A 25,024-nucleotide genomic window follows, 5' to 3' on the forward strand; every position below is an offset into this window, starting at 1 on the left:
TAAAGCAGTTGATTTAACTAAAGGAATCAAACGATCAGCAAGAGCAAACAATCCTGTACCAGAGACACGACCGGCTGGCCACAGGCATTGACTTTCTCTGTTGTCACTGCTCTGCCCTGGAGGAGAAGCAGCCAAGGGAGTCCAAAGGCTCTGTTTCAGAAAACCAGAAGTGCCAGACCTGGAGCTGGCCACAATCAGTGTGACCTGCAGCATCTATCCTTCCTCCTCCAAGTAAGCTAGCAATTACCGTAAAGAACGGCTCTAGCAGGGCTGTGACAAGCCTGACTACCAGTCTGCTCTGAACAGCCAATTAAGACTAATTGTCCAGACTTTAGTGTTGAACGCAGCCTCAGACTTCTTTCTCTTGCAGCCATTTAGAGAACGGCTCCTTCCCCCTTCTGCGCTCCGCGCAACGCAGGGCCTACCTGGGTTACGATGACAGGTGATAGGTCTTTCAAGTTCTGGATGTGGGACAGCAACGAGTCCCGTAACGAAGCATGCGAGTCTGTGGGGAGTTCATAGAAGGAAGTCTGAATCTTCATCTTCATGGTCTGTGCTGCGAAATAGCACGATTCCACATCCTGCCGGATCTGCAGCAATTGGTCTGAGATCTCCCACGCGTGAACCTACAGACAAACCACAGCATCATCAGCAAGCAGGAAGAGAAACGTGGAACAAATTCAACAGGTATCAGCAGGCTTTAAGCGGGTTTTCTACAATACAAAGTCACGTGTTGAGGTAAGGGAAAGCCCAAATTCCTACAGAGGGAAACACACCTCCTCCTCAGTTCTCTCGAGGAGACTGTCAGCAGGCGAGGTGATGCTGAGCACATTGCTGCAGGGCCCGGAGCTGGGGCACTGACACCCTCCTGATACCTCAAACAAGCAGAGTAGTTTCCAGCGCACGCCTGACCTCAGCAGAGCTGCCTGGTGCCTCAGTTACCTGCATTCCCTCTGGGAGAACAGATTAGAGAGCATATCTGATGCACATCCTTGCAGTAAAAAGCTACAAAAGAGGCTTCTCAGGCTAAGATAGGTAATTGCTGCTCCTATTATATATCAGTGAGAATGGAGAGAGCTCAGCAAGGGACAAATGGACAAAGGAGGACAGTATAAAGGTCTCCCCAGATCAAAACAATGACATGTAATTGCAAGATTGCAGTCATCGGGCAAATCTCCAGTGCTAGCAGCATACACTGGAGCCTACGACTCCGCAACAGACTGCGGATACGCTAAAGATCTTGGATGGGAGCCAGCAAAGAGGGAAATAGCTGCTCCTCTGTCCAGCCTGAGAAAGGAGAGAGGCAAAGAACAGTCCTCCGATCGGTACGAAGCTGAAGGCTTTGCCCTCTCTGGGGCACTGGACCACAGTCTACCCGGAGAGAGCTGAGTACACCAGGTGCCTGGCCCTTGCACACGGGCATTACCTGCCAGACTGGGGTGCCACCCTCGCGTTGCCAAGATGACACTCACGAGACAATCTCGGCAGCGTCAACGAGCCAAACTGCCGCGACGGAAGGTATGAAAATACTCCTTCCTCCCCTGCCCCTGGGTTATGTATACCCCAGTCCTAGAAGCCTGGCTCGTCTTCACAGAGGAGAAGAAACCTGACGTAACGGATACCTCTGAAACCTGGCGTTGGGGCAGCACAACAGGGACGGAGCTGCTAGTTACAACCCGTTCATAAGAGAACGGGCAGACACGGAGGATAAGCACTTCACCCTGCAGACCCCTGTTAGATCCGCTGGAGACTCACTGCACAGAGCTCAGTGGGAAAACTGAGCAAGCCGAGGAAGGAAAGCTCGGTTAGGTCCTCCAGCCGTCACTGAGCCCAACCAAGGAAGAGCAGGGCTACCGCTGGACAACTTAAGCAAAGTTTGGAAGGAAACTATTAGAAGTGAAGAGGACTATCAGAACTGAAGAAACTGTCTTTCTCTGGAAAGAAACTTTATTTTGGCAAGTGCATTTGTTCTTGTTAAGTATTAAAATTATTGTTTTGTTTCCCCAAAACACTTGAAATTCGACTTTTTGGTGCACGTTCCAGCTTAAACCGAACAACTCACACAGTTTACCCTGTGCTCTCCTGTTACTGAAGGCGTGTGACTGACCTCGAGGGACTCAACCTACTCCTCCCCTGACGCGCACCACAAACAAACTGCTGGACACAAGCCTCTGTTTTCCACGGACTCGCAGAACTGACAGGCCAACCATCCACCCGTCCTCATATTATGTTTTTTATCCCTATAATCACTGTAAGAGTCACTCTGTTGGACTCCAAAAGATATCCCCCCACATAAATTAAGGGGAACCAGGCATGGGAGCAGAACATGGCAGTTACTTCTAATTCTTTTCACTGGGGGAAATTAAAGACAGGTCCAACCAACAGTGCCCATAGGCAAACATCTTACCCCAAAACAAAGGGCTCCCCAAAAGCTATGTATTGACGCCCAACAAGCCGGGATTGCACACCTGAGACGGACTGGACTTTAGTGAAAGTCTGTCCAGGTCCAAGAGCGTCATCAAGGGAACAACTAAATAAACGTATTAAAATACGAATCCCATCATCTATTGTACAAAGGATTCTGTGCGTCTGCCTTTTAAGAAACATATTAAAAAAAAAAAAACCCTAGGGGTGATATAGGTCATTGCTAGGTGTAGATGGTAACGTTCTTCATGCACTTTTTGCAGCTGCTGTGATGAACAGAAACCCCAGGAGAAAAGACATCCTCTTACTGTATCTGGAGGAAACTTCTCCTTGGAAGAGCAGATATATACTGCAGCCTTCCCCTAGTCCTTCCAAATCATGGCTGAGACTCCCATCCCTTCGCCACCCCTCTCCTTGTCACGCCTCTGGCACCGGACAAGAGTACACCAGCCTGCTCTTTTTCCAAACTCACGTACGTCGACTTCTGCTCCTAAGCCTACGCACAGGGAAAAAGCACACGGTGGGGAGAAAAGCTTTTCAGCAAGCTGCCGGGAGGCAGCGACCCAGCCAAGCGAGCCGCTCTCGCTGCCGCCGTGCTGCACAACAGACGATACCCTGGCGTGAAAGGAGGGCTTTTTTTGGTGATGAGACCGTTCAGGTTCGGGGGGTTATGCAAACTGCTTGCGTGAACATCTCTGCAAAGGAATGGAGGGCTCCGTCGGGCATCCGCGGTGCACCAGGGCTACCGTAAAACCCACATCTTGTTTACAGGTATTTTTATTTTTCAAACTTCAAGCCCCTCTGCACAAGGGCACCTTGGCATTAACTGTGCCCAGCCTCAGCACCGAAAGATAAAATAAGCCAGACTACTGTCTTATTCTACAGTCTGTCTTATTCTGAAGAAGACAGACTAATGTCTCTTTAAACACTGGTAACTTTGGCACTACATGAATCTAAGAAGGTGTTAAAAATGAACTGATGGAGCAGGACTACCGCTCTTCAGTTTAGTGTGGTTAAAACATGAGAAATTCAACAGACTCAGATTAGGAAGCGGCACTGCAGAGGAGCACTTCTGATTTTGAACCATGCTATAAGGCAATGGCTTTGCAGCCCTTATCTATGGCACCCTTTAAGCAACAAGACTTCCCTGAATTAAATCCAATGCGAACTAAAGCCTCTACTAAAAAAAAAAAAAAAAAGTTAGTCTTCATTTCAGACTTGTTCGTGAAGAAGATTCAATCATAACCTTTGGCAAGTTGCTCCCATGCTTAAACACTCATTTAAAAAATATGCAGTCTGTCTAGCCTCATCTTCCAGCTGCATCACCATATCTTCAGCGGGAAGACCGCATCTGTTATCAAGTATTTGTTCCTGCATAGGCAAAACAAGTATAGACTGAGCTTCGCGATTCTCTCAATAAAGACCGGGAAATCCTCACGTCTTGCAGCCATCCAAGAGCTCTCCCAACTCCCCAGCTCAACTTCTCTCTTGAACCTGGGCCTCACGGTTAGCATGCTGTAAATACAGCGCTTGTATTCATCCATGTGGTTCTCTTGAGCCTCTCCAGTGATCATAATAGTAATAATATCATAATAGTAATAACAAAAATATTAAGGAGTTCAGAGCCACCGATCTTAACTTCCAATTAAAGCCCTTTGCTCGGTATTTTCTGCGGACTGCCTCCAGGCCTCCGCACCCCCAGCCAAAAAGAAATAGTAGGCACGAGGGTTATGCCATTAAATCCAAGTTCAATAGTACACAGATCTCACCCAGACACTTTAAACACTGCTGTATGAAAGTTTATGGGATCTCATAACAAAGAGCACTCAACTTGAGTTGCTTTCTTTCACGCCTCAGCATTACACTGGATAGCATTTCATTACGTCACATGAACTTATTGCCTGGAGTTTCCCAAACATAAAACAAATTTGCCACTTCTCTCCCTCCTCCATGCACAATCACGCATTCCACCATCTCCACCTACAAAGAGAGCAACATCAGAATTCAAATTTTGCTTTTAATACACTTGCAAAGCCTTCTTCAAATTCCTTTCTCCCCACCAGTCTTCTACCATTCAGAGACTCACGGGCAATTTTGCCTTTCTTCCAGCTGTTAGAGCTGCCTTCACTCCCTCTCAGCCAAAGTAGGTGCTGCAGTTCCTCTCCTTGCTTTCTTAAAAGGACAAGGCCTTCCTGGAACACAGCCCAGCGCTCCTCAATTTCTAATCATCACTCACAACACTTTTTGACTGATTTAACTCGCAATTGCCTCCAAACTCAGAGGAGCTGCCTATTCAAAAAGCACTGAAAGAATAGGTAAGGCTACGATCAAAGTCTGGACTTCACTGTGTTTGAACATGAACAAATGAAGAGACAGAAAAATCACCACCGTTTTCATCTCAGCTTCTACCTGTTCTTTGCTCTGGGATCATCTCTTCTATGCCAGAGTTCATCTTGAAAGGCAAGTTAGTCATGTAGGATTGTTTAAAAAAAAAAAAAAAAATCTATCTACACACTACAGGAAACGCGGACACGCAGAACCAGCAGCGTTCTCCAACACATCGCGGGTCAATGCTCAAGACAGCAGACGTCCAGGTTTAGCGGCCAGATGCACGCCAAACAGGCAGTGGTCTGCAACGCCATGCGGTGATATTCGTTGAGGAGAAACACGGGAACGAGCAGTGTGCCGAGTTGCTCAGGACTTCAGCTCAAGGTCAACATGATCCAGTCTTGTTCCCAATGAAAATGAGGCTCTTCTGCATACTATAAAGTAAAGCTCTGATTTCTTCACATTCAAGAAGTAAGACAGGGCCCAGCTCCTGAATCTACTCCTTGAAATTTTGCTGGAAAATATTTGTAAGGTCATTTCAGCCCGTACGGTAGTACCTGAGCTGTAAAATCCAAAAGTATGCAGACACAAGACCACTGTGTATCCGAGATCCTCAGACCACCCTGAGAGGTGTTCTCCAGTCTCTTCTCCCCTGTCTCCATTTAGCGCCGCTCAGACAGAAGAAAATTCAAGAAAACCTTTGCCTCCAAACGCAACCGAAAGAGTCGGAATAAAGCACAAAAACTGCCTTACGCTCAGCCTGAGCAGCAGGTGAATGCATCACATGCCACAATTAGCTGCAATTATCTAGACCGGAGAGAAGGACAGCTTCACCCCGACAGCTTGAAACAAGACATGGCACACGTTCTCTATGGCCCCGTAATTCCACTTTAACGCCCTGCATGAGGTTGGCTCTATTAGGTCATACATCCAGACAGTCTTCATCTCAAACACCAGACTAGCATTTCTTCTACGAACCGCTTTGGCCTTTGAATTGCACGGCAGACCCTGTCGGTAACAGGCTGGGGAAGGGACTGCCGAGCCCGCAGCCTGCTGCGGCCGTACGAGCGCCGTACGGCTCCCGCGCGCGGCCAGCCCAACCTGCCTTCTGCAGAGCTCGTCTTCAAAGGGAACCCAGCAGGCTTTGAAGGCATCGCTAGCGATGTTCAAGGCGAGAGCGGCTCCAAAGCTGCCTCCTTTAAAACAAGCTCCTGGGCTTTGGGAGGCTTTGATCCTTCCTTCGCAGCTGCTCCGTGCCTCTGTGACCGCAGTCTATTAAATAAGCTTTCCCCAATAACTCCAGCTATTACCAACACCATATTATATAACTTGCCTATGAAAATTTCAACACGGGTGGCAGCAAAAACGTGGAGGTACTTCTGATAGAAACATCTCTATAGCTTTGTTTATACTCATCAATTAATTCCCAAGCTAGTAACAAAGAAAAAACCCTTCTTCAGAAAATAAAAAATCCTCACTACGACATCTAGAATCACAGCGGACCCCTTGCTAACTGCATTTAAAGACTACTCAACCGCATTAACGGACACATTTTCCATAGCCTCTGGATCTGAACAATTACATGCCAAGAAACAAACAGCAGCAGAAAGGGGGATTCAGCACGGACGCGGGTGAGCAGACCCTACCAGAAAGCTTGCAAAACCAAAGCCAGGGAACGCCAGCTCTGCTACACCACTGAGAAGCTAGCGATCTAGAAATCGCTGATTCAACGGATGGCAAAATTAATAGTTTAGGGAACACAAATCACTGACAGTACTAAAAGAAGTTGGCTGTGCCCAGAATTTTCTTCAGCATATTCAGTAATTATATAAACCCTTCAAGAGCTCAAATAAGTTGCTTTGTGTTCCCTCCGACTGCTCCAGGCACCATTACTTGGACTGCCAATCAATATAGAGAAAGAAAAAAAAAAGGGAGAGAAGTTATATTGAGCAGAAATAGATGTGTATGGCAGCAGAACACCTAAGGAAGGTCCTAAGAAGGGTCAACTTTGGAAAATAAACAAACAAACAAACAAATATTTAGCCTTTGACTGCAGCTATCGGATACCCAAGTTTTACTTTGCCCAGTTTCCTCCATCAACTGCATAGCTGGTTCCCTCTTCCCCTGAAGGGCTCACAATACCCCTTTGAATACAAGAATAGGAAAATATTTATTTTTAAGAAGCTTACGGTAAAGACTTCTGAAGCATAGCTCAGGGAATGACATTTACAGGGAGCAGCAGGAGGAACTGACATTTTTAAAAATCCCTCATTCAAAGAGTGCTTTGTGGCACCCCAAACAACTCGCACCACGCTCCAGACATCCACAAATCCGTACTGCTTTACACAACCTAATACCTGCCTCACTCCTGCAAAGGAAGACAGACACCTCCTTCCCGACCAGGGAAGTCTCCAAAGTTGTAAGGGAGCACAGCGTGTAGAAAAGACAGTCTAGAAAATCCGCGGGAAGTTTTGATAGTAGATTGAAATCTTAATGATACTTCCAAGCAAAGCAGGGCTGGAAGAGGGGCCAGCTACTCTCCAAATCCATTCCTACAAGGTTTAGTCTCTGAGCTCTTAACTCCAAACTACTGGCAAGATGACTGTATCTCACTAATGATCAGAGAGCAGCCAAGTACTTTAGGAGACTAACGTAGTTTGGGAAATTTTCTGGGTACGTGATAAGAAAGTATTTCCAAGATGAAAAACAAAACAAAAAAAGGGGGTGAGGGGAAGCAAATTAAGAGCATCCTTCAGATTACAAGCACTTACGGGAAGGACGACAACGTATCAACACGATCAGCTGTTTGCAGGGAAGACCTTCTCAAACCACTCCAGGTCTTGTCGGTTTGGGGTATTTTGTTTGGTTGGTTAGTTGGTTTTTTGTTTGTTTGTTTTTTAAATAATGAGAACATACAGGATATAGGAATACTTACAGGCAGAAAAGGCTACTCTGCAAGCATACAGTACAGCCCGTCTTGAAGTTTTGAAGCCAAAGGCTCGTTCCTTCTTTTCACCTACGAACAGACTCAGCTCCAAGCGGACTTCCAGAGAGGTCCATGAAGAAAATGATTAGCTAACCCACTTGTATCACGTTCCCTAATTACACTGAGGATGGCACCTCTGAGGACCTAGTCAACTATCGTTTCACTTCAGAGAGTCTTCACTTTCCAACCCAAACTATTCCTCATTTCTGCTTCATTTTCATTTTTTCCTCAGTAGGATGGAGGAAACAAAAGATCCTTATACAGTACAGGCATTTGCCTGTAGACTGTTTTGCTCAGGGCCTAATGTTAAATATATTATAAATAGATCAGGTATGACTTTCTAATTACTTTATAAAGGGATTTTTACATTAAAAAGAGGTAGTTTTACAGTAGGAATCAAAAGTGACCTTGTACGTTAAGTACCGAGACTTGCAGAGAGGGAGGGAGCTGATCGCCTTTGAGATCTCACAAGCAAATCACGAGTCGTTGTTCCCACGTGTCATAAGAGCGAGCGGGCTTAAAGCTTCCCTTTCCCCAGGATCCATACCTTTGTAATCTTGCTTACATGCATAAGATCTTCTTTGGCTATCTATCTAGCTTTATACTGGGGTTCACCAAATTTATTTTTGATGTAAAAATTGAGCAAAATAGAAATACAGCTCAAACCCTTATCATTAAGTTCTGAAGATCAACAACCAAAGGGCTTTGTCTCGACGCACCCAGCTTCTAAAGACAGATAAAAAACAAAAAGAAATGCTAAAACACAGAGCATTCGAAGCTTGACATTTAACACTGGTATGAAATACGAGTTGGGTATTTACACGACTGTAATAAGAAGAGACCAAGACGTAAACAAGGCGAGCCTAGGGACCTCAGGCGCACAAAGAAAAAACCCTCCTCCCAAAAAAGCAGTATTTCTTTCAATTTTAACAAACGGGCAGATGAGAAGGCATTCATTTTGAGATGGCTTATAGAGTTAGAACCTTGGAAAATTATAATTGAAGACATTTGCAAAAATCAAATGCATTTTTCATCATTTTACTGCTTTCTTGATGCGGTTCAATCACTTTTCACAAGGAAAATAGACCCTCTTCCAGCTAGTTTCACCATTCTGGTGCTTCCTGGAGCACAGAAAAAGATTATCAGCATTGTCCTGGAGGACAGGAGTCTGCTGCAGAAGCGTTAAGACGCACGGCCAAAGCGTCATGCTGGCAAGTTAAAAGGAAAAACAAAACCAAAATGGTCTAAAGGAGGAGAGAGAGAAAAAAAAAAAAAAAGCAACCGAGCAGAAGGAATACCCCGTGCCCGACCCATCCACATGAAACTTCCCAGCCTGGTCCTCACGAATCTTATCCACAAAAGCAGCCTCACGCCCCTGTTAAGCCTCTGCTGCACTGGTAACAACAGGCTGCTTCCCAGTCCAAGCTGCCATAAACCCAGCTTCCTGCTGGTCTCCTCTCTGCACGGCCCCCAGCTAAACACAGAGCACGCTTCAAGGCTTGATGTTCACAGATCTCCGTCAGAGACACCCCCAGCTACCTGCGAGCCTCTCCTCATCAGGTTACCAACAAGATTGCAACGATACCGCAAAAACATACGGGAGACACAAACTAAGACCCTTTAACGGGGCTGACGTGGTACACGCTCATCCTTAAGAGTTTGATGTGCTTTAATATAGTTTTCCCTTAGTAAGATGCAAAACACTCGGCACGCTCACTTCTGCGCCCCCAACCAAAGCCTTGTAAGCAGGTCATGTTGTTTTCCCCATGGGCCTAGAAGGAAAAACGGGAAAGGGAGGGGAGATGACACCACATCTAGAGAGCGCTCACAATGACGTGACGCAAGTTCTTCAACAAACGCAGCCTGCAAAGAAGCCTCAGTCCTGGAATTAGATAGAAACGGAGCTGGCAAGATAACGCTGTCCCTGTACAAAAAAAATGGCCAATTTGTAGTTTCAAGGAAATTCATACCTAAAAAGGACCTCAAACAGGAGGTTGGGAACTGTGATTAAGGGTGAGGAGCTTCTCCAAACTAGGCAACCTTGCATCTTCTCCTCACAAAAGATGCATTGTCCAAGTGGCAGAAGAATTTTGTGTGGGAGGACACGTCTACCAGCCTGGCACATCGCTGCCCACACAGCATACCGCAAAATGGAAACAGAATCCCCAAAATACAGCCTGCCATTCTGAAAAACAACCCGATTCAGATGCACTGGCCTTCAACACAAAACCGTCCCACTAGCTCTGGCGGTGGCCTCGTTCCCCAGCTGTGGTGCTTCCATACCAAGGAAGCCTCTGAGAGAAAAGGGAACGTCATCTGCCCTTCAGCCCACCACGACCCTCAGTTCCTCTAGCCTCCGCAGCTTCTCCTTGCGGACAATATAGCTATAGCTCGTCCCCATTACAAGCTGCAGGGGAGAGCACCTACAGAGAAGGACCATTTGCTGGCACCGTGTCACCTTCTGACCCCAACACCACAGAGTGATCATCAATAACAGAACGACCTTAGGCCAGCTAATACTGCAGGCTGTTCCTGAGGGAACTGGCTGGACTTCCACCACCTACTTTTCCAGCCCCACCAATTTGCAAAAGCAACCTCAAACACCACCATTCAACCGAAGAGACCCTGGCGAAAGCACAGATGGAGAGAGTGCAGTGAAACGGGCCTTACATATCGAGGAATAAGAGGGTTCAACAAAGCTGGTAACTCACATAACAGCAAACAGACAAAAAAGTCCCCAGATATCTTCTGGAGAGCTGCTGTCAACTGACGTAACACGGCAGCAAGCATTCCCTTAAAATCTTCATGCTCAGCTCTGACCATCACTCATCTGAAGACGGACAAGCATCCTGCAGAAGCACTCACCTGCGCAGAGCCTGAGACACTGAAAGATCTGAGATGTGAATTTAAGAAAATACATGGTGTTCAGCTAGACACATCTAGCCAAAGAGCCTGCGAATGACTCTAGGCAGCTGTAGAGGCCCCAGCTGCCCCCCAAGCCCCAGTAACAGTGTAAAACTAGATGGTCAACTGCAACAAGTAAGTTCCCCCAGAATTTAATCTCCTGCTACTGAGCAGGAGACCACGAACAACAGTGAGGGACTCACAGCTGTATCAAATTAGGTGCGAATGCTGGAAAAAGTCCACAACAGTTGACTTCACTCATTCCAGTCAGAAACCTTCAGTGACGATTAAGTCTTTCTGGAGAAGTAAGTTTTGGGGAAAAGGAGTTTTCAGTCCATGCAAATGCCATTAAATCCCAGCTAGTGGAAGAGTTACTCACAGAACTCTAACAAATCTTCCCCATGCATGAAAGCTGAAGCATCAGGCAGAGAAACTAACAACATAGCCTTAAATTTTACGGATCCTTTTCAGACAAAGGCTGGCTTGAGCCATAAGCTGTGAAAACAGGGAAGGCTTCATGCTCGAAAGGCAGCCACAAAGTGCTTCTTTTACACCCCAGCCTTTTGACAAAGAATTGTCTGTTTCCATTCTTCAATCAAATAGTACCTCCAAAGTATGATATGCCCAAGGTCATAATTCCCAAGCCAAGAAAACAGTTGGCAAATCCTCATAGCTATCGAAAAGCCTCTCCCCAGAGTCTCATACACGCTTTTGAAGAGCGGCTGTAACGCACATCAACATGCTGAGCTACAGCTACGCTTTACTCAGACAAGCTTTAGGCAAAGACAATGCATTCAAAATCAAGTCTTCCGCTCAACAAGACTGTGACGATGACTCAGGGAGGCCAGTAAAGGTAGCCATCTTCTACCTACCACAGCCTGCCACTCCTAGGTATAAGCCAGACTTCTGCTTGTTACTGAGATAACAGGTCACAGCTTGCGTACTAGAGACGCGGTTTCATCAAGACGCCCGAATTGGTGATGGAGTCTGGCAAACACCACTGCAATTTCTTTCCTCATCCAGCACGAATTGAAGAAAACTCAAGAAGTCAGCTAGTCCAGGGGTCTGTCTGATGCCAGCCTCTAAGACACGGATACCGAAGCAGCACGAGGACAAGTTACGAACGGGAGGCCCAGCCTTTTTTGAGAGAGGTGCTGTGAGAATCAAGAACTTCCAGCTCAGAAAAGCATGTGGCAGGCTGTTTGAAAAAATCTTGCCTCACAGGAAGCATTTCCTGCTAATTTTCCACCAAAATGCTTAACTTGCATTTCTGTTCCCCAGATTACAATCTCATACCCTTCCCTCGAAAGGATTCAAATACTTCCATAGGCAATCTTTACCCCAGAAGATGTACGTTGTTGCAAAGACTTGAAACAGCAGGAAAACCTGCAACTTAGAATCACAGAACAAGCAGCACCTGGAGGTGCGTGGTCAAGCCCTCTGCTCAAAGCAGAAGCCACTTAAAGGCTCAGGGCCTTGTCCAGGGCAGCTGGGAACGTCTTCCAGGATGGAGACTCCTCCCACTCTGGCCTCTGTTCCAGGGATTGTCCATCCTCTTGGGGAGTGGGGGGTGGAAACACTCCTAATATCTAGAAGGGAATTCCCTTGTTGCAGCTTGTGCCCACTGCCTCCCACCCTACGCCAGCACACCTCCAAGAGCGGTCCAGCTCTGTCCCTTCTGTGCCCTCCCATTCCCTAGCGTCCTGGCAGGCAGCAATAAGTGCTCCCCTTCATCGGCTCTTTGACATCTTCTCTGAACAAGCCCAGCTCGCCTCTGACATCCCACACTCCAGCCACAACCACCTCAGCGGCCTCTGTTGCACTCGCTCCAGTGAATTAATGCCTTCCTCGCGCTGGCAAGCCCCAAAGAGGCCCCGGGGCCCAGATGTGGTCTCATGAGCGCCAAGGGGAAGGGAGAGCCCCTTTCCTCACCCGGTGGGCTGCACCCTGGCTAACGCAATCCTGGACGCGGTCAGAGTGCAGCACCACAAGGGCGCGCTGCTGACCTCCAAGCACTTGTCCCCAAGGGGTGTTATCGCATCCCGGTGAAGGGACTTGCCTCCGGCCATGACTGAACTTCCTGAGGTTCCTGTCGGCCCGTTTCTCCAGCCCATCAAGGTCCCTTTGAAAGGTAGCCCTGTCTCCAGCGTATCAACTGCTCCCCCTATTTCAGTAGCATGCATGGAGCTGCTGAGGTGCCCTCTGTCCTGTCATCCAGGTGGCTACTGAAGACATTTGATAGTACCGGCCCCAGCACCACGACCTGAGGAATGCCACTCAAAACTGGCCACAGGCTGAACTCCAAACAACCGACCCCTCCTCTCTGAGCCCAGTGGTCTGGCCAGTTTTCCATCCACCTTATGTTCCACCCATCCGGCCCATCTCTCTCCAGTTTGGTTACAGGAATACTGCAGGATACCATGTTGAAACCCTTGCTAAACATCAAGGACAGCCACCGCTTTCCCTGGTGCAGCAAGCCAATCATCTCATCATAGGAGGCAACCAGGTTGGCACATTTCTGGTTGTGTAGAGTTGAATGTTCCAAAAGCTCAGGACTAGCAGCACCAGACCACCTGGAGAGAATAGCACCCTGCACTCTGGGGAGGACAGACACAAACACACACACAACCCCACGACTGGGAAGCGAATACAGCCTCTTGTATAAAAATATTAACATCTAATCTTTGCGTGCTGGCATACAGACCCTCTTCTGAAGCTTTGCCAAGATGCCACCAAGCCTCAAAAATCCATCGAGAGCTTAACAGCCTGCAGAAGGCAAGATTAACAGCGGCTCTGATGAGGGCAGATAAACTGTGAGTAAGTTGCACTAAATGATCAGTTCACCTCTAGAATAGCCCTTTGAAACCTGTGCTTCCTTCAAACTTCCAGTGAGAACCTCCCGACATTCCTCTCTGACAGCCACTCACGCATTTGTGTCCGCTACAACCGGTCAAGTGTCCCTAGCAGACAAAAAACCCCAATTCCACCAAGGCCAGCATAGTTCCGTCCTTGCAAAACAGCAAACGTACCAGGGACACACATTCTCACGAAGCTGGGGGTTTCTCATTTACATTGGTTTGACAGTAACCTGAATCACAAATTCTGGGTCAGGCTAAGACCCTGCTGACCAGGACGGTTTAAGTGATGGCTCCGTTATAATCCAGCCATCCCATCACTGCCACAGGACCACATCTAACTTTGAAGTTAGTGCTGCTTTGATCAGGGGGCTGGAGTAGAAACTCTCAGAGGTGCCGCCCAATCTCCCTTATCCTGCAGTTCGGTGACACTTTTTAGGCAGGGAGGGGAGGGAAATTAGTCTGACATTTAGAAGAGGAGCGACTAGCCTGATACTCTTGAGCCATGTGGCCTATGTGCAACTCAGGCACATGTTCCACACCGTGCTTGTGACACACAGCAGCTGTAGCAAGTGCTCAGTAACCCAAGTCCCTCGTGGAGAGAGCGAAAGCAGTGCAAGAACTGCTAAGGACAACTTTGGGTCACCCCAGGACTCAGCTACGTGGTCAGCCAAGCCTCATTTGGTGGCACAACAGCAGGACTTCCAGATAGTCACTGTCATCTCTCCCTGAAGCTGCGCCCAGGGATCACCCATCCTCCCACGTTCTTACTTGTCCCCTCTTTAAAAAATGAACTTCTGGGTTTGGGCCACACAAAGAGCTTGGCATGCAGCTTTTTGGCTTGCGATGAATGGTTTTAGCTGGTTTAGCGGGAGAACTCCTAACCGTGCCAGCCTCCAAGTGGCAGTCAGCACCGAGCCACACGCACGTACACAAGGAAGAGCAACGTTACAAGACAAAACAAATCTGCATAGCCCAAGATACTAAAAGAAACTCCTAACATCTGTTTTACCCCTTCGAGGAACTCACAAAGGGATGGGAAGAGCCAGCCATATCGGGCACTGCCTGCTGCGGCCCAGCTGGCTCCCGCTGCTCTGGTTGAGCTCAGAGCAGGTGACCAGGCACCCAAAGGCTCCCTCGGCCAGAGAAACTCCTGCAGCAGTGACCGGTCAGCTGAAGCCAATTTGCCCATCTTACGTTTACTTCTCTTCTCACCGCCCTAAAATGAAAAAGCTTTAAACAGGCTTCTAGTGTTTGTAAACAAGAGTGAAGCCAGCTAGCTCCTGTCTTGGTTTGCCTCCTGGGTTTTCTTTGCAGAGGCAATCTCCTCCTCCTGTATTTCACGGGCCCCTCTCCACACATACGGCACTAGCACAATTTTGAATGTGGGGTGCAAAAGCAGCAAGATTTTATTTGCTTTAAAAAGCTTACAAGAGGGATTCGAAAATTATTTCTAGCATGCGTCAATTGGTAAAAGTTGTTTTTTATTTTAATTAGGGGTTAGATTTCCACCCAATGTTACCATTAAATTAATTTTAGGGACAGATCAAAGAAAATCAATAGTTAGTCATTTATATGAAACCTCTCGGGCTACAAGCCATGCATAATTTCCGTCTTTTAGAAAGCACTTTATGAATCAACATTAAATCATAAACCAACCTACACTTAGTCCACATTGAAAAATAGGAAGTACCAGCTTTCAGCTGCTTATCTATACTGCGCTTTTTATGAACAGTCCACTCTAAAGGCAAGCTACTGAAGATACAATTAAGAAATCAGGTTCAGAAAACTGAATCCATCTGAAACACAAGTTTACTCCCTGTGCATGCCACAAGTGCCTCCTGCATTAAAGCAGCTCAAGATCTTCTGGAACTAGCCTTTATGCAACTCCAAACATACAGTGTAATTTCGCTGGTTAAATGATCTTCAAGTTCTGTAGGTACAAGTCTACCTAAACCACAGCAGACCTTTCCAGCGCTGTAGACAGAACAGTCAAGTTCACAACTGCTCTTCGGGATGCTCCATTAAGACATTCCCTGTTTCCCCAAACTAATTAGTGGTTAAGGGCCAGAAAGAACAAAGGAGCAGACAAATAAATTTGAACTACTCAAGCCAATCACTAGCAAAGTGCAATACCAATACTCCTACTGTCATCTTTTAGAAACACAGTTAGCCTCACAAAATGGTTCGGGCACACTATCAAGAGCATCTACCAATTAATATTTAAGCTTTAGCTTCTCGCGCCCACAATGATTATAGTTTGTGACGATATCCCTGGTAAACAGCGAGATCTTAAGACAACATGATTCCAGAAATGGAAAAACTCATAGCGGCGACCCAGTCCTCAGCGTCCGTTCAAACAGCAGTAAATGGCAAGTAACCAACCGAAAACAAACTGTTCAAATATCTAACAATCACAAACAGCTCATGTGCCTCTAATCAAGTACTGCAAACACTATTCTGGCTGATAATGATTGTTTAAGAAACATTATTTGCATGGGGACAGTTTGTGAACAGAACGGAGTCCAAAGACTTGATTCAGCTCAAGATACAATGAGACTTTATTTAAAAAAAACATTAACGATAAGAAAGCACTTGATAAGTGTAACTGCTGCTCTGAGCGTCAGCGTATGACACTAAGTCTCTGAACTGCTGGTGGGTCTGTTAAGTTGGCAGTCTATGTATAGCTGGTTCTTCACCGTGAACCACCTCAGCTATTTCTGCTACAGGTCAACCTAGAAGTCGGGCACCAAAAGCAATTACACTCGCTACTTCTACATTTCTATGCAGACCAGCAGACACAAAATACCTATTCGAAGCTCATCAGCAAGGTCATACCTGCAATAAAAGCCGATACCCTGAGCACTACAGTCTCAGGAGCCACATCGTTACAGGCCCAGAGAAAAGAGGGTGAAGGGTATGGAAAAACAGCAAAGGGATTTTTATTCTCAATCCTTCCCCAAATGGTACAACCCAGCGTGCAAGTCCTGCAAGCACGCTTCTGCCTCTTCGCCTGGCACTCACTCCAGCTATGGCAGGTCACTTACTGCTGCCTCAGCTCCCTCCTCTGGAAGGTGACAGTAGCAGAAAGCACCCAGAGCTCTAAGGATGGAGAGCGATATGATAACCTCTTAAAAATATATACTTTACACAAGAATACTCGCATCTTCAGTGGCATCTGCTGCAATGGCTAACGAGTTATATTAGGAGGAAAGGTCTGAATTTCAGAAGGAGCCTTCCAACTGGAAGGCAAAGCTTGCTGGCTCCTCCTACAGCTAAGACCTGCAAGTTATATTAGCCTTCACGGTTTACAAAGGAATGCTGCTACTTAAGCACCTCAGTTCAGTCTCTCTGCACAAAGCAGACCCAGGCAGACCTTTATGCCAGTACTTTCCAATAGATACTTGCTTCAGCAAATGTTCTGCAGCCATCGATTAGCAGGCTTTTCACTGGCATCTCCCAAATCCTCTTATTATACTTTACAACGCATGCAAGAAGAGCCCTCAGTTTTTAAATCCTGCTTTGTCACTACCGGGAGCGCAGCCACAGATGGTATGAAAAACTGCAACACTGCTGAAGTGGACTAAAACACCCCGCATGTGAACTGCCCACAGCTGTGCAGAGAGCTAATGCTGCTTCTTGAGCAGAAGCCCCCCACCCCATGAAATAAAGCAGCAGCCTAAGCTTCTGTTAATGTCTTCTTCAGGAAGAAGTTTTGTTAAATGAGACCTACTCAGCCATCAGCTACCTGCAACTTTACATCTATGACTCAGTCCTTCAATTCCACAAAATACTTCTATTCCTAATACCACAAGGCTTCGCTTAGGCACACGTATCAGACAACTTCATGCCTGCAGAAAGAAGCTGCTAAGAAGTGGTATAATACTACCAAGTGGTATAACACTACGGGGGGGGGGGGTCGCCCGCCCCTTCGTCAGAGCTGTCATGTTGCCTCCCACTTACCGTGGGGTAAGATCACCCCCCCCCCCGATACCACGAGGCAGCCAGCACACTATGTCTGCTCACTCCAGCCTGCCTCGCAGAGGCCGATGGAGAAAGCTGCGACACCGTTACTACGGAATTAGCCTACAACATCACTTCTCTGAAGCTGTTATTACCTTCTCTGAACAAGAACAGAGGGGCTGGACTGCCTCTAGGCCTTGGGCAAGCCAAATCCGGTACCTGCTATGATGGTCCGTCTAACAGAAATGCTCATCTTTCTAAAAAAAAACGCTCCTCTTTCTCTGGCTTACGTCTGAAAGTTGAAATAAATTTAGTAAAGAACAATTTAAATAAGTTATGTATTCTGAATGATTTTAAGTTGCACTCCAGAGCGTCCGTTCCTTTCCCAAAGATCTGAGAGGGAAGCGGGATTGCTCCTTAAAACGTGTCACTAAACTCTGCAAGTGAATCTCTCAAAGCATCAGGTCAAATAAGTATAAATAAGAAGCGAGAACCAGAAACACTGTTAACATGGAGACAGGCTAGCTTGCTGCTTGAGTTTAAAACGCACTTGCATACATGAAAGAGCCAGTCCAGAGCTGAAAGGAGGTTTCTGAAGGCATTTCTCTTGAGAAAAGATAAAGAAGTTACTTCCCTCTAAAAAGCAAAGGGATCCCCTTTGTCTTCTGGCCAGACTGCTGAGGTACTTCACGCACACTTATCTGCGCCACAGGACAAAAGCAGCTTCGCAGAGGAATTGTCTGTTCAGTCACTAGAGATTATTTGTACGACGGCAAGTTAGTTAAAGGGAGCAGCCAGCGCAGAAAGAAGCGTTCAAGGAGCAGAAGGCAACAAAGGCTTAAATTAAATAAGCACGCTTTTGATTTAGTTTACAAAACGATCTGGAAAACACAGATAAGCGTCCAAAGCAACCACAGCTGAGCAAAACAGACCACAAGGCTTTCCACAGGGACAGAGACGAATGAGAAACCCCATCCTCGTGGGAGGCCAGGTTTTTTTAAAAATTAAGACCCAAATGCTTCCACCGCTCCTCTTGATGGGGCAGTGTGTCTCAAGCACGGCTCACAGGCCCTACAATGCCGTCGGGGGGGCCCTCTGCTCCTAACGCAGAAGTAACCGCTTCAGACTGCAGTCTTGATGTTCAGCAAGTTACCTTGAAAGCAGGACGCTATCCACTTCTTTGTCCTGTCGCATCACCAGCTGGCTCTAGATTTCCCTCTCTGCCCCAAAGGCTGATCAGGAATTCATCTAGGCACATAGCAAAAGCGTTATCTGTTCCAGAAATAGATCTGCAATAATTGCAGCACAGTTTACTCTCTTTCAACTCTAATATAGAATAAAAGCTGGAGTCTTTAGTTTGCCTTTGGCCTTCTCAGGTAGGGATTCAGCGGTTTAGGAGGCCTCACGTGACAAAAAAGGAGAATCTCATGCCGCGATTACAAATTTAGTTTCTGAAACAGGAGTAACCTCACAACAAAGTCACAGACTGGGCAAGAGAGACACCGCTCTGGAAATAAACTGAAACAAGATCTTCACGCGGCCACAACCAAACCCCTAACGTTCATCAAGTTACCTTAAATGCTGGTGTGAGGGTACAGCCCAGCAAGGCGACAGGGTCCAGGGGGGCTCTGCTCCACGTCTCAAACCGATCAGAAGAACTGCTGTGTGTCTGCTGTGTGTTGGCACTCAACACTTGGCAAATTCATGTAAGTTTAGTTGTTCTCCTTGCACACCCACCCCACGTACTTTCCAAATGGTGAAGACCGCTTTTTCAGGAAAAGATACCATCCAAATATACATAGACTTGATTAATCTTTATAACTGGATTTTTCCCAAACTTACCAGAATAGTTGCAGAAGTAAATACTACTATAGACTCTTACGATAATTAGGAATCCAACTCTATTCAGCTCAAGTAAATTAAGGAAGAAAACATGAGTTTGTTGTAATGAATGCTGTAAAGAGGTACTAGCCAATGAGAAGTTCAGAGCAGCAACATTTATCTAGCAGATTAATTCCACAGTCACTACTTATCTCCTACAAAGTGAGGAAGCTGAACAGAGCTCTGTAAAACTTGCTTGGGAAGACACTCGAGGAAGCAGAGGAGAATTTTCTGCTGTCCTTCACAGCATTCAGGCTTTGAGACAAGCAGACCAGTGCAGGGGGCAGAAGTCTTGCTCTTCAAGAGGTCCCAGCATGCTAGACAAAACTGATCAGAATTCAGGATTCACTGCTTCTCCTCGGAAAACACAAGCAGCCTCCAAAGATTTCTGGCGGGAGGGGCGGGGGTAGAGGGGACGTGTGGACGGCAGAGGAGGAAAACTAGACATCAGCGACACAAAGGACGCCCGCTCTATGCTCCGCTCTACATAGCTGAGAGCCATACCGATACAAAAGACAACAAGGAGAAACAATAGGCTTTAGGGGAAAAAAAAAAAAATGAAGTCACTCCCAGCCTTACAACCAAGAGCGAACAAATATGTTTTCAGCAAGAGAATGCCCTGAAGTACGGCTAGGCCAAAAAACATACATCAATTTCTAAATTTAGTCTTGAGGCTAAAGTCCAGCAGGACAGAACTTGACATCAATCACTTCAGGGTTTCAGAAGCGAGCAGCAGTGCTTCCACTCCTCTGGTTCACCGTAAGCTAGAGCACGACTTCGACTGTTTTCCAGGGGAAGCCTCAGCTCTCTCGGCCGTGGGCAGGCCGGGAGCAGCGGGCAGAGCGGGGGTGCCCGTGGGGTCCATCACGCCCGGCGAGAGGAGGGGTTGTGGGCCCGTCCAATACCTTTCACAACGTTTCCCTCAACCATTTCCTGCTCCTCAGCTACCACAGAGGCTGTGCCAAATAAGGCAGCCTGTCTTTCCTGTTCTGGTCAAGGAGCCTCAGCGCGGGCAGACCGCGACAAAAGCCAGGCCTTTGCGCTCCCCAGAGCGGACTTGGAGAGCGGTAACGATAACAAAACACCACCTCGCTGCTTCGGGTGAAGCCACGAAGACAAGCCAGGTCGCCGAGCAGCTGCGGAGGGGCTGCCCGCCAGCCAGCTCCGCGCCGCCGGACGTCGACCAAACTCCCGCTCTCACGCCGACAGGCCGCGGCGAGCGGGACCGGCGACGCGGTGGGCAAGAGCGGAGGGGACCGGGGCACAACGCCGACAGCCGCCGGGGCAGGCGAGCAGCGAGGCCAGGCCGCGGCCTGGGGCGAGGCCTACTGAGCTCTCCACACACTTCCCCCCCCCCGCCCCCAAAACCGGTCCTGCCCCCCGCCCGAAACGTGCTCCACCGGAGCAGGCCTCACCGATCGCTGGAGCTCGCCCAGCCAGCAGCTCGCCCGCTCCTTGCCGCTGGGGTCGGGGTCGTGGTAGAGGGCCTGCACGGCCTGGTACACCACCTGCAGGCTCGGCTTGCCCCCGCCGCCCTCCATGGCGCTGCCGATGCTGCCGCCGCCGCCGCTCAGGGCCGCCGGCCGCTGCCGCCCGCCGCCATCTCCTCGCCCTGCGCCGTCCGTTACCGGGACGGGGCGGTGCCACGCCGAGCGCGGCCCCCGCCGGAAACACGCGCCGAGCCGCGCGTTCCGCTTCCGGTCCGGCCAACCCCGCTCCCTCCCTCCCTCCCGCCCGCTGCCACCGCCCGCTCGCGCCGCCCGGAACCGCCGCGCCGCGCTTCCGCCGCGTGCGCCGCCCAAAGCGGCCCGGCCGGCACGGCGGCGGCGGGAAGAGACGGGCCGCCCCCCTCCACCCCCCCCCGGCGGCGGCGCTTCCGGGACCCGCCCCGGCCGCCATTGTGCGCGCGGTCTGGGCCCGGCCGCCAGCCCGGCCCTGAACCCCGTGTGGACCGTGGTCCCCGGTGCCCCCGGCCCGGTCCCGTCCGGCCCCCTCCCGCTCCCCCCCCCCGGTGCCCCCGGCCCCGTCCGGTCTGTCCCCCTCCCGCCCCCCCCCGGTGCCCCTGGCCCGGCCTGGTCCCCTCCCGTCCCCCCTGGTGCCCCTGGCCCGGTCCCCTCCCGTCCCCCCCGGTGCCTCCGGCCCGGCCCGGTCTGGTCCCCTCCCGTCCCCCCTGGTGCCCCCGGCCCGGTCCCCTCCCGTCCCCCCCGGTGCCCCTGGCCCGGCCCGGTCCCCTCCCGTCCCCCCCGGTGCCCCCGGCCCAGTCCCCTCCCGTCCCCCCTGGTGCCCCCGGCCCGGTCTGGTCCCCTCCCGTCCCCCCCGGTGCCCCTGGCCCGGTCCCCTCCCATCCCCCCCGGTGCCTCCGGCCCGGCCCGGTCTGGTCCCCTCCCGTCCCCCCCGGTGCCCCCGGCCCAGTCTGGTCCCCTCCCGTCCCCCCCGGTGCCCCTGGCCCGGTCCCCTCCCATCCCCCCCGGTGCCTCCGGCCCGGCCCGGTCTGGTCCCCTCCCGTCCCCCCCGGTGCCCCCGGCCCAGTCTGGTCCCCTCCCGTCCCCCCCGGTGCCCCTGGCCCGGTCCCCTCCCATCCCCCCCGGTGCCTCCGGCCCGGCCCGGTCTGGTCCCCTCCCGTCCCCCCCCGGTGCCCCCGGCCCGGTCCCCTCCGTTCCCCCCAGCTCGGCCCGCTCCTGTCCCCCCCCGGTGCCCCCGGCCCGGTCCCCTCCCGTCCCCCCCGGTGCCCCCGGCCCAGACTGGTCCCCTCCCGTCCCCCCCGGTGCCCCCGGCCCGGTCCCCTCCCGTCCCCCCCAGTTCCCCCCGCCCGGCCCAGTCCGGTCCCCTCCCGTCCCCCCCCGGTGCCCCCCGCCCGGTCCCCTCCCGTCCCCCCTGGTGCCCCTGGCCCGGCCCGGTCTGGTCCCCTCCCGTCCCCCCCGGTGCCCCTGGCCCGGTCCCCTCCCGTCCCCCCTGGTGCCCCTGGCCCGGCCCGGTCTGGTCCCCTCCCGTCCCCCCCGGTGCCCCTGGCCCGGTCCCCTCCCGTCCCCCCTGGTGCCCCTGGCCCGGCCCGGTCTGGTCCCCTCCCGTCCCCCCGTCCCGGCCCACTCCTGTCCCCCCCCCGGTGCCCCCGGCCCAGACTGTTTCCCTCCTGTGCCCCCCCGGTGCCCCCGGTCTGGTCCCCTCCCATCCCCCCCCAGTACCCCCACCCCGGTCTGGTCCCCTCCCATCCCCCCCCAGTACCCCCACCCCGGTCTGGTCCCCTCCCGTCCCCCCCCCCCCCCGGTGACCCCTGCCCGGCCCGCTCCGCTCCCGTCACCCTCGGTCCCACCAGCCTGGCCAGTGTCGTCCCAGTTGTGGGCACCAAGGGGCCGCAGGAGAGGGACGTTCAACTGGCACCTCTTGCCCCACCGCACCCATTGCACCTGCGTGGCCATGGCAGGGATGAGGGAATTGGGGGGGTGTCCGGGTCAGGGATGGGGGTGTTGGTGGGGATCTAGGGCATGGATGTGGGGTCGGGGTGTCTGGGGTAGGGACGAGGGGACTGGGGGGGGGGATGGGGGAGATGGCAGGGGTTCAGGCCTGCCATTCCTACAGGCAGCAGCGTCCCACAGGCAGAGGTGTCCCATGGGGAGAAGCACCCCAGGGAGCAGCAGTGTCCCACGGGCCGTGGTGTCCCATGGGGAGAAGCACCCCAGGGAGCAGCAGTGTCCCACGGGCCGTGGTGTCCCGTGGGTGGTGGTGTCCCACCAGCAGCAGCCCCGGGGAGCTGGGTGCTGGCACAGGGCACAGGGCAGGGGGGGCTCCTGACCCAGCCCTAACGCGAGAGGGAAGCGATGGGGGACCAGACCCCATGCTGGAGGGCAGAGGGTTCACAGCATCACACAAAATCACAGAAGGGTTGAGGTTGGAAGGGACCTCTGGAGATCATCTAGTCCAACCCCCCGTGCTCAAGCAGGATCCTCTAGAGCATATTTCCCAGGAGCGCATTCAGGTAGGTTTTGAATATCTCCAGGGAAGGAGACTCCTCTCTGGGCAACCTTTTCCAGTGCTCTGTCACCCTCACAGTAAAGAAGTTTTTCCTCCTGTTCAGATGGAACTTCTTGTGTTTCAGTTTGTGCCCGTTGCCTCTTGTCCTGTCACTGGGCACCACAGAGAAGAGAGTGGCCCCATCCTCTCTTGACACCCTCCCTTCAGATACTTGTAGGCATTGATGAGTTCCCTTCTCAGTCTTCTCCAGGCTGTACAGGCCCAGTTTCTTCAGCCTTTCTTCACAGGAGAGATGCTCCAGTCCCCTACTCAGCTTTGTAGCCCTCTGCTGGACTCTCTCCAGTAGTGCCATGTCTCTCCTGTACCGGGGAGCCCACAGTTGGACACAGTACTGCAGATGTGGCCTCAGCAGGGCTGAGTAGAGGGGGAGGATCACCTCCCTCCACCTGCTGGCAACACTCAATGCACCCACCCCAGGAGACCATTGGCCTTCTTGGCCACAAGGGCACACTGCTGGCTCGTGGTCAATTTGTTGTCCACCAGCACTCCCAGGTCCCTCTCGGCAGAGCTGCTCTCCAGCAGGTCAACCCCCAGCCTGTCCTGGTGCCTGGGGTTCTTCCTCCCCAGGGGCAGGAGCCTGCACTTGCCTTTGTGGAACTGCATGAGGTTCCTCTCCACCCAACTCTCCAGCCTGTCCACGTCCCCCTGAATGGCAGCACAGCCTTCTGGTGTGTCAGCCACTCCTCCCAGTTTAGTATCATCGGCAACCTTGCTGAGGGGGCACTCTGTCCCTTCCTCCAGGTCATGGATGAATAAGTTGAACAACCACCACTACCTCTCCCAGACTGACCTGTTGCGTCTCGTCAGGACCTGGACCTCCCGCGGCCCCGGGGTCCAGGCCGGAGCAGCCCGGCGATGCTGCCGCAGGCGCCCAGGGCCCCGGCGCCTGGCTTGAGCCAGGGCAGAGAAGCGGTCATGGGGGGACTTTCCGGCCGCCAGGCGCACGGCCAGGCACGCGGTTAGGACCTCCAACATGGCCCACCACATCCTCCGCTTCCCCAAATGACTCCTGCCTGGGGCTTTGGCCCAGGGCTCAGGGCATGGGGGACGCCAGGCTCGGCCCGGCCTCGGGGAAGGGGCAGCTTGAGGGATCCCAGCGTGGCATGGCCCCATATAGGGGACCCCTCACATCAATCCCTCCACTGCTATAGGTGCATAGGGGACCCCGTGCAGCACCACCCATTGCTACAGGTATATAAGGGACCCCCCACCAGCCTGGTCCGCTCCCGTCCCCACCGGTGCCCCCGACCCGGCTCAGTGTCCTCCCAGGTGCGGACGCCAAGGGGCTGCAGGAGAGGGACGTTCAACCCGCACCTCTTGCCCCGCTGCACTCATGGCACCCGTGTGGCCAGGGCAGGGCTCGTGGCATTTGGGGGGGTCCAGGTCAGGGATGGGGGTGTTGGGGGGGGAACTGGGGTGTCTGGGGCAGGGATGAGGGGACTGGGGGGGGTCTGGGGCAGGGTCCAGGGCAGGGGTCCGGGGCAGGGATGAGGGAGATGGCAGGGGTTTAGGGCTGGCATTCCCAGCCTGGCTCCCCAGGGAGCTTTGACCCTTCCTGCTGTTGCTGATAGCGTTCCTGAGGGCGCTGGGGCCTTTTCTGGCCTTTCTGATGACGTCGCCGGGGTCATTTGGGCCTTAGCTAGCGCTGCTGTTC

General features: G+C 51.5%; 1 protein-coding gene across 1 annotated transcript in view; it reads right to left on the reverse strand.

The window, feature by feature from the left end:
• TNPO3 (transportin 3) overlaps positions 1 to 21,080 on the reverse strand; it is a 50,808-nt gene extending 29,728 nt beyond the window's left edge. The window contains exons 1-2 of the mRNA XM_068943719.1: positions 20,757 to 21,080; positions 426 to 626 (exon numbers count right to left, since the gene is read on the reverse strand). Of these exons, the coding sequence (XP_068799820.1) occupies positions 426 to 626; positions 20,757 to 20,882 (327 nt within the window). The 5' untranslated portion in view covers positions 20,883 to 21,080. The remainder of the gene's footprint in view (positions 1 to 425; positions 627 to 20,756) is intronic.
• Positions 21,081 to 25,024: the final 3,944 nt, after the last annotated feature.

This window comes from Struthio camelus, chromosome 1, assembly GCF_040807025.1.
Source record: "Struthio camelus isolate bStrCam1 chromosome 1, bStrCam1.hap1, whole genome shotgun sequence".
NCBI lineage: Eukaryota > Metazoa > Chordata > Aves > Struthioniformes > Struthionidae > Struthio > Struthio camelus.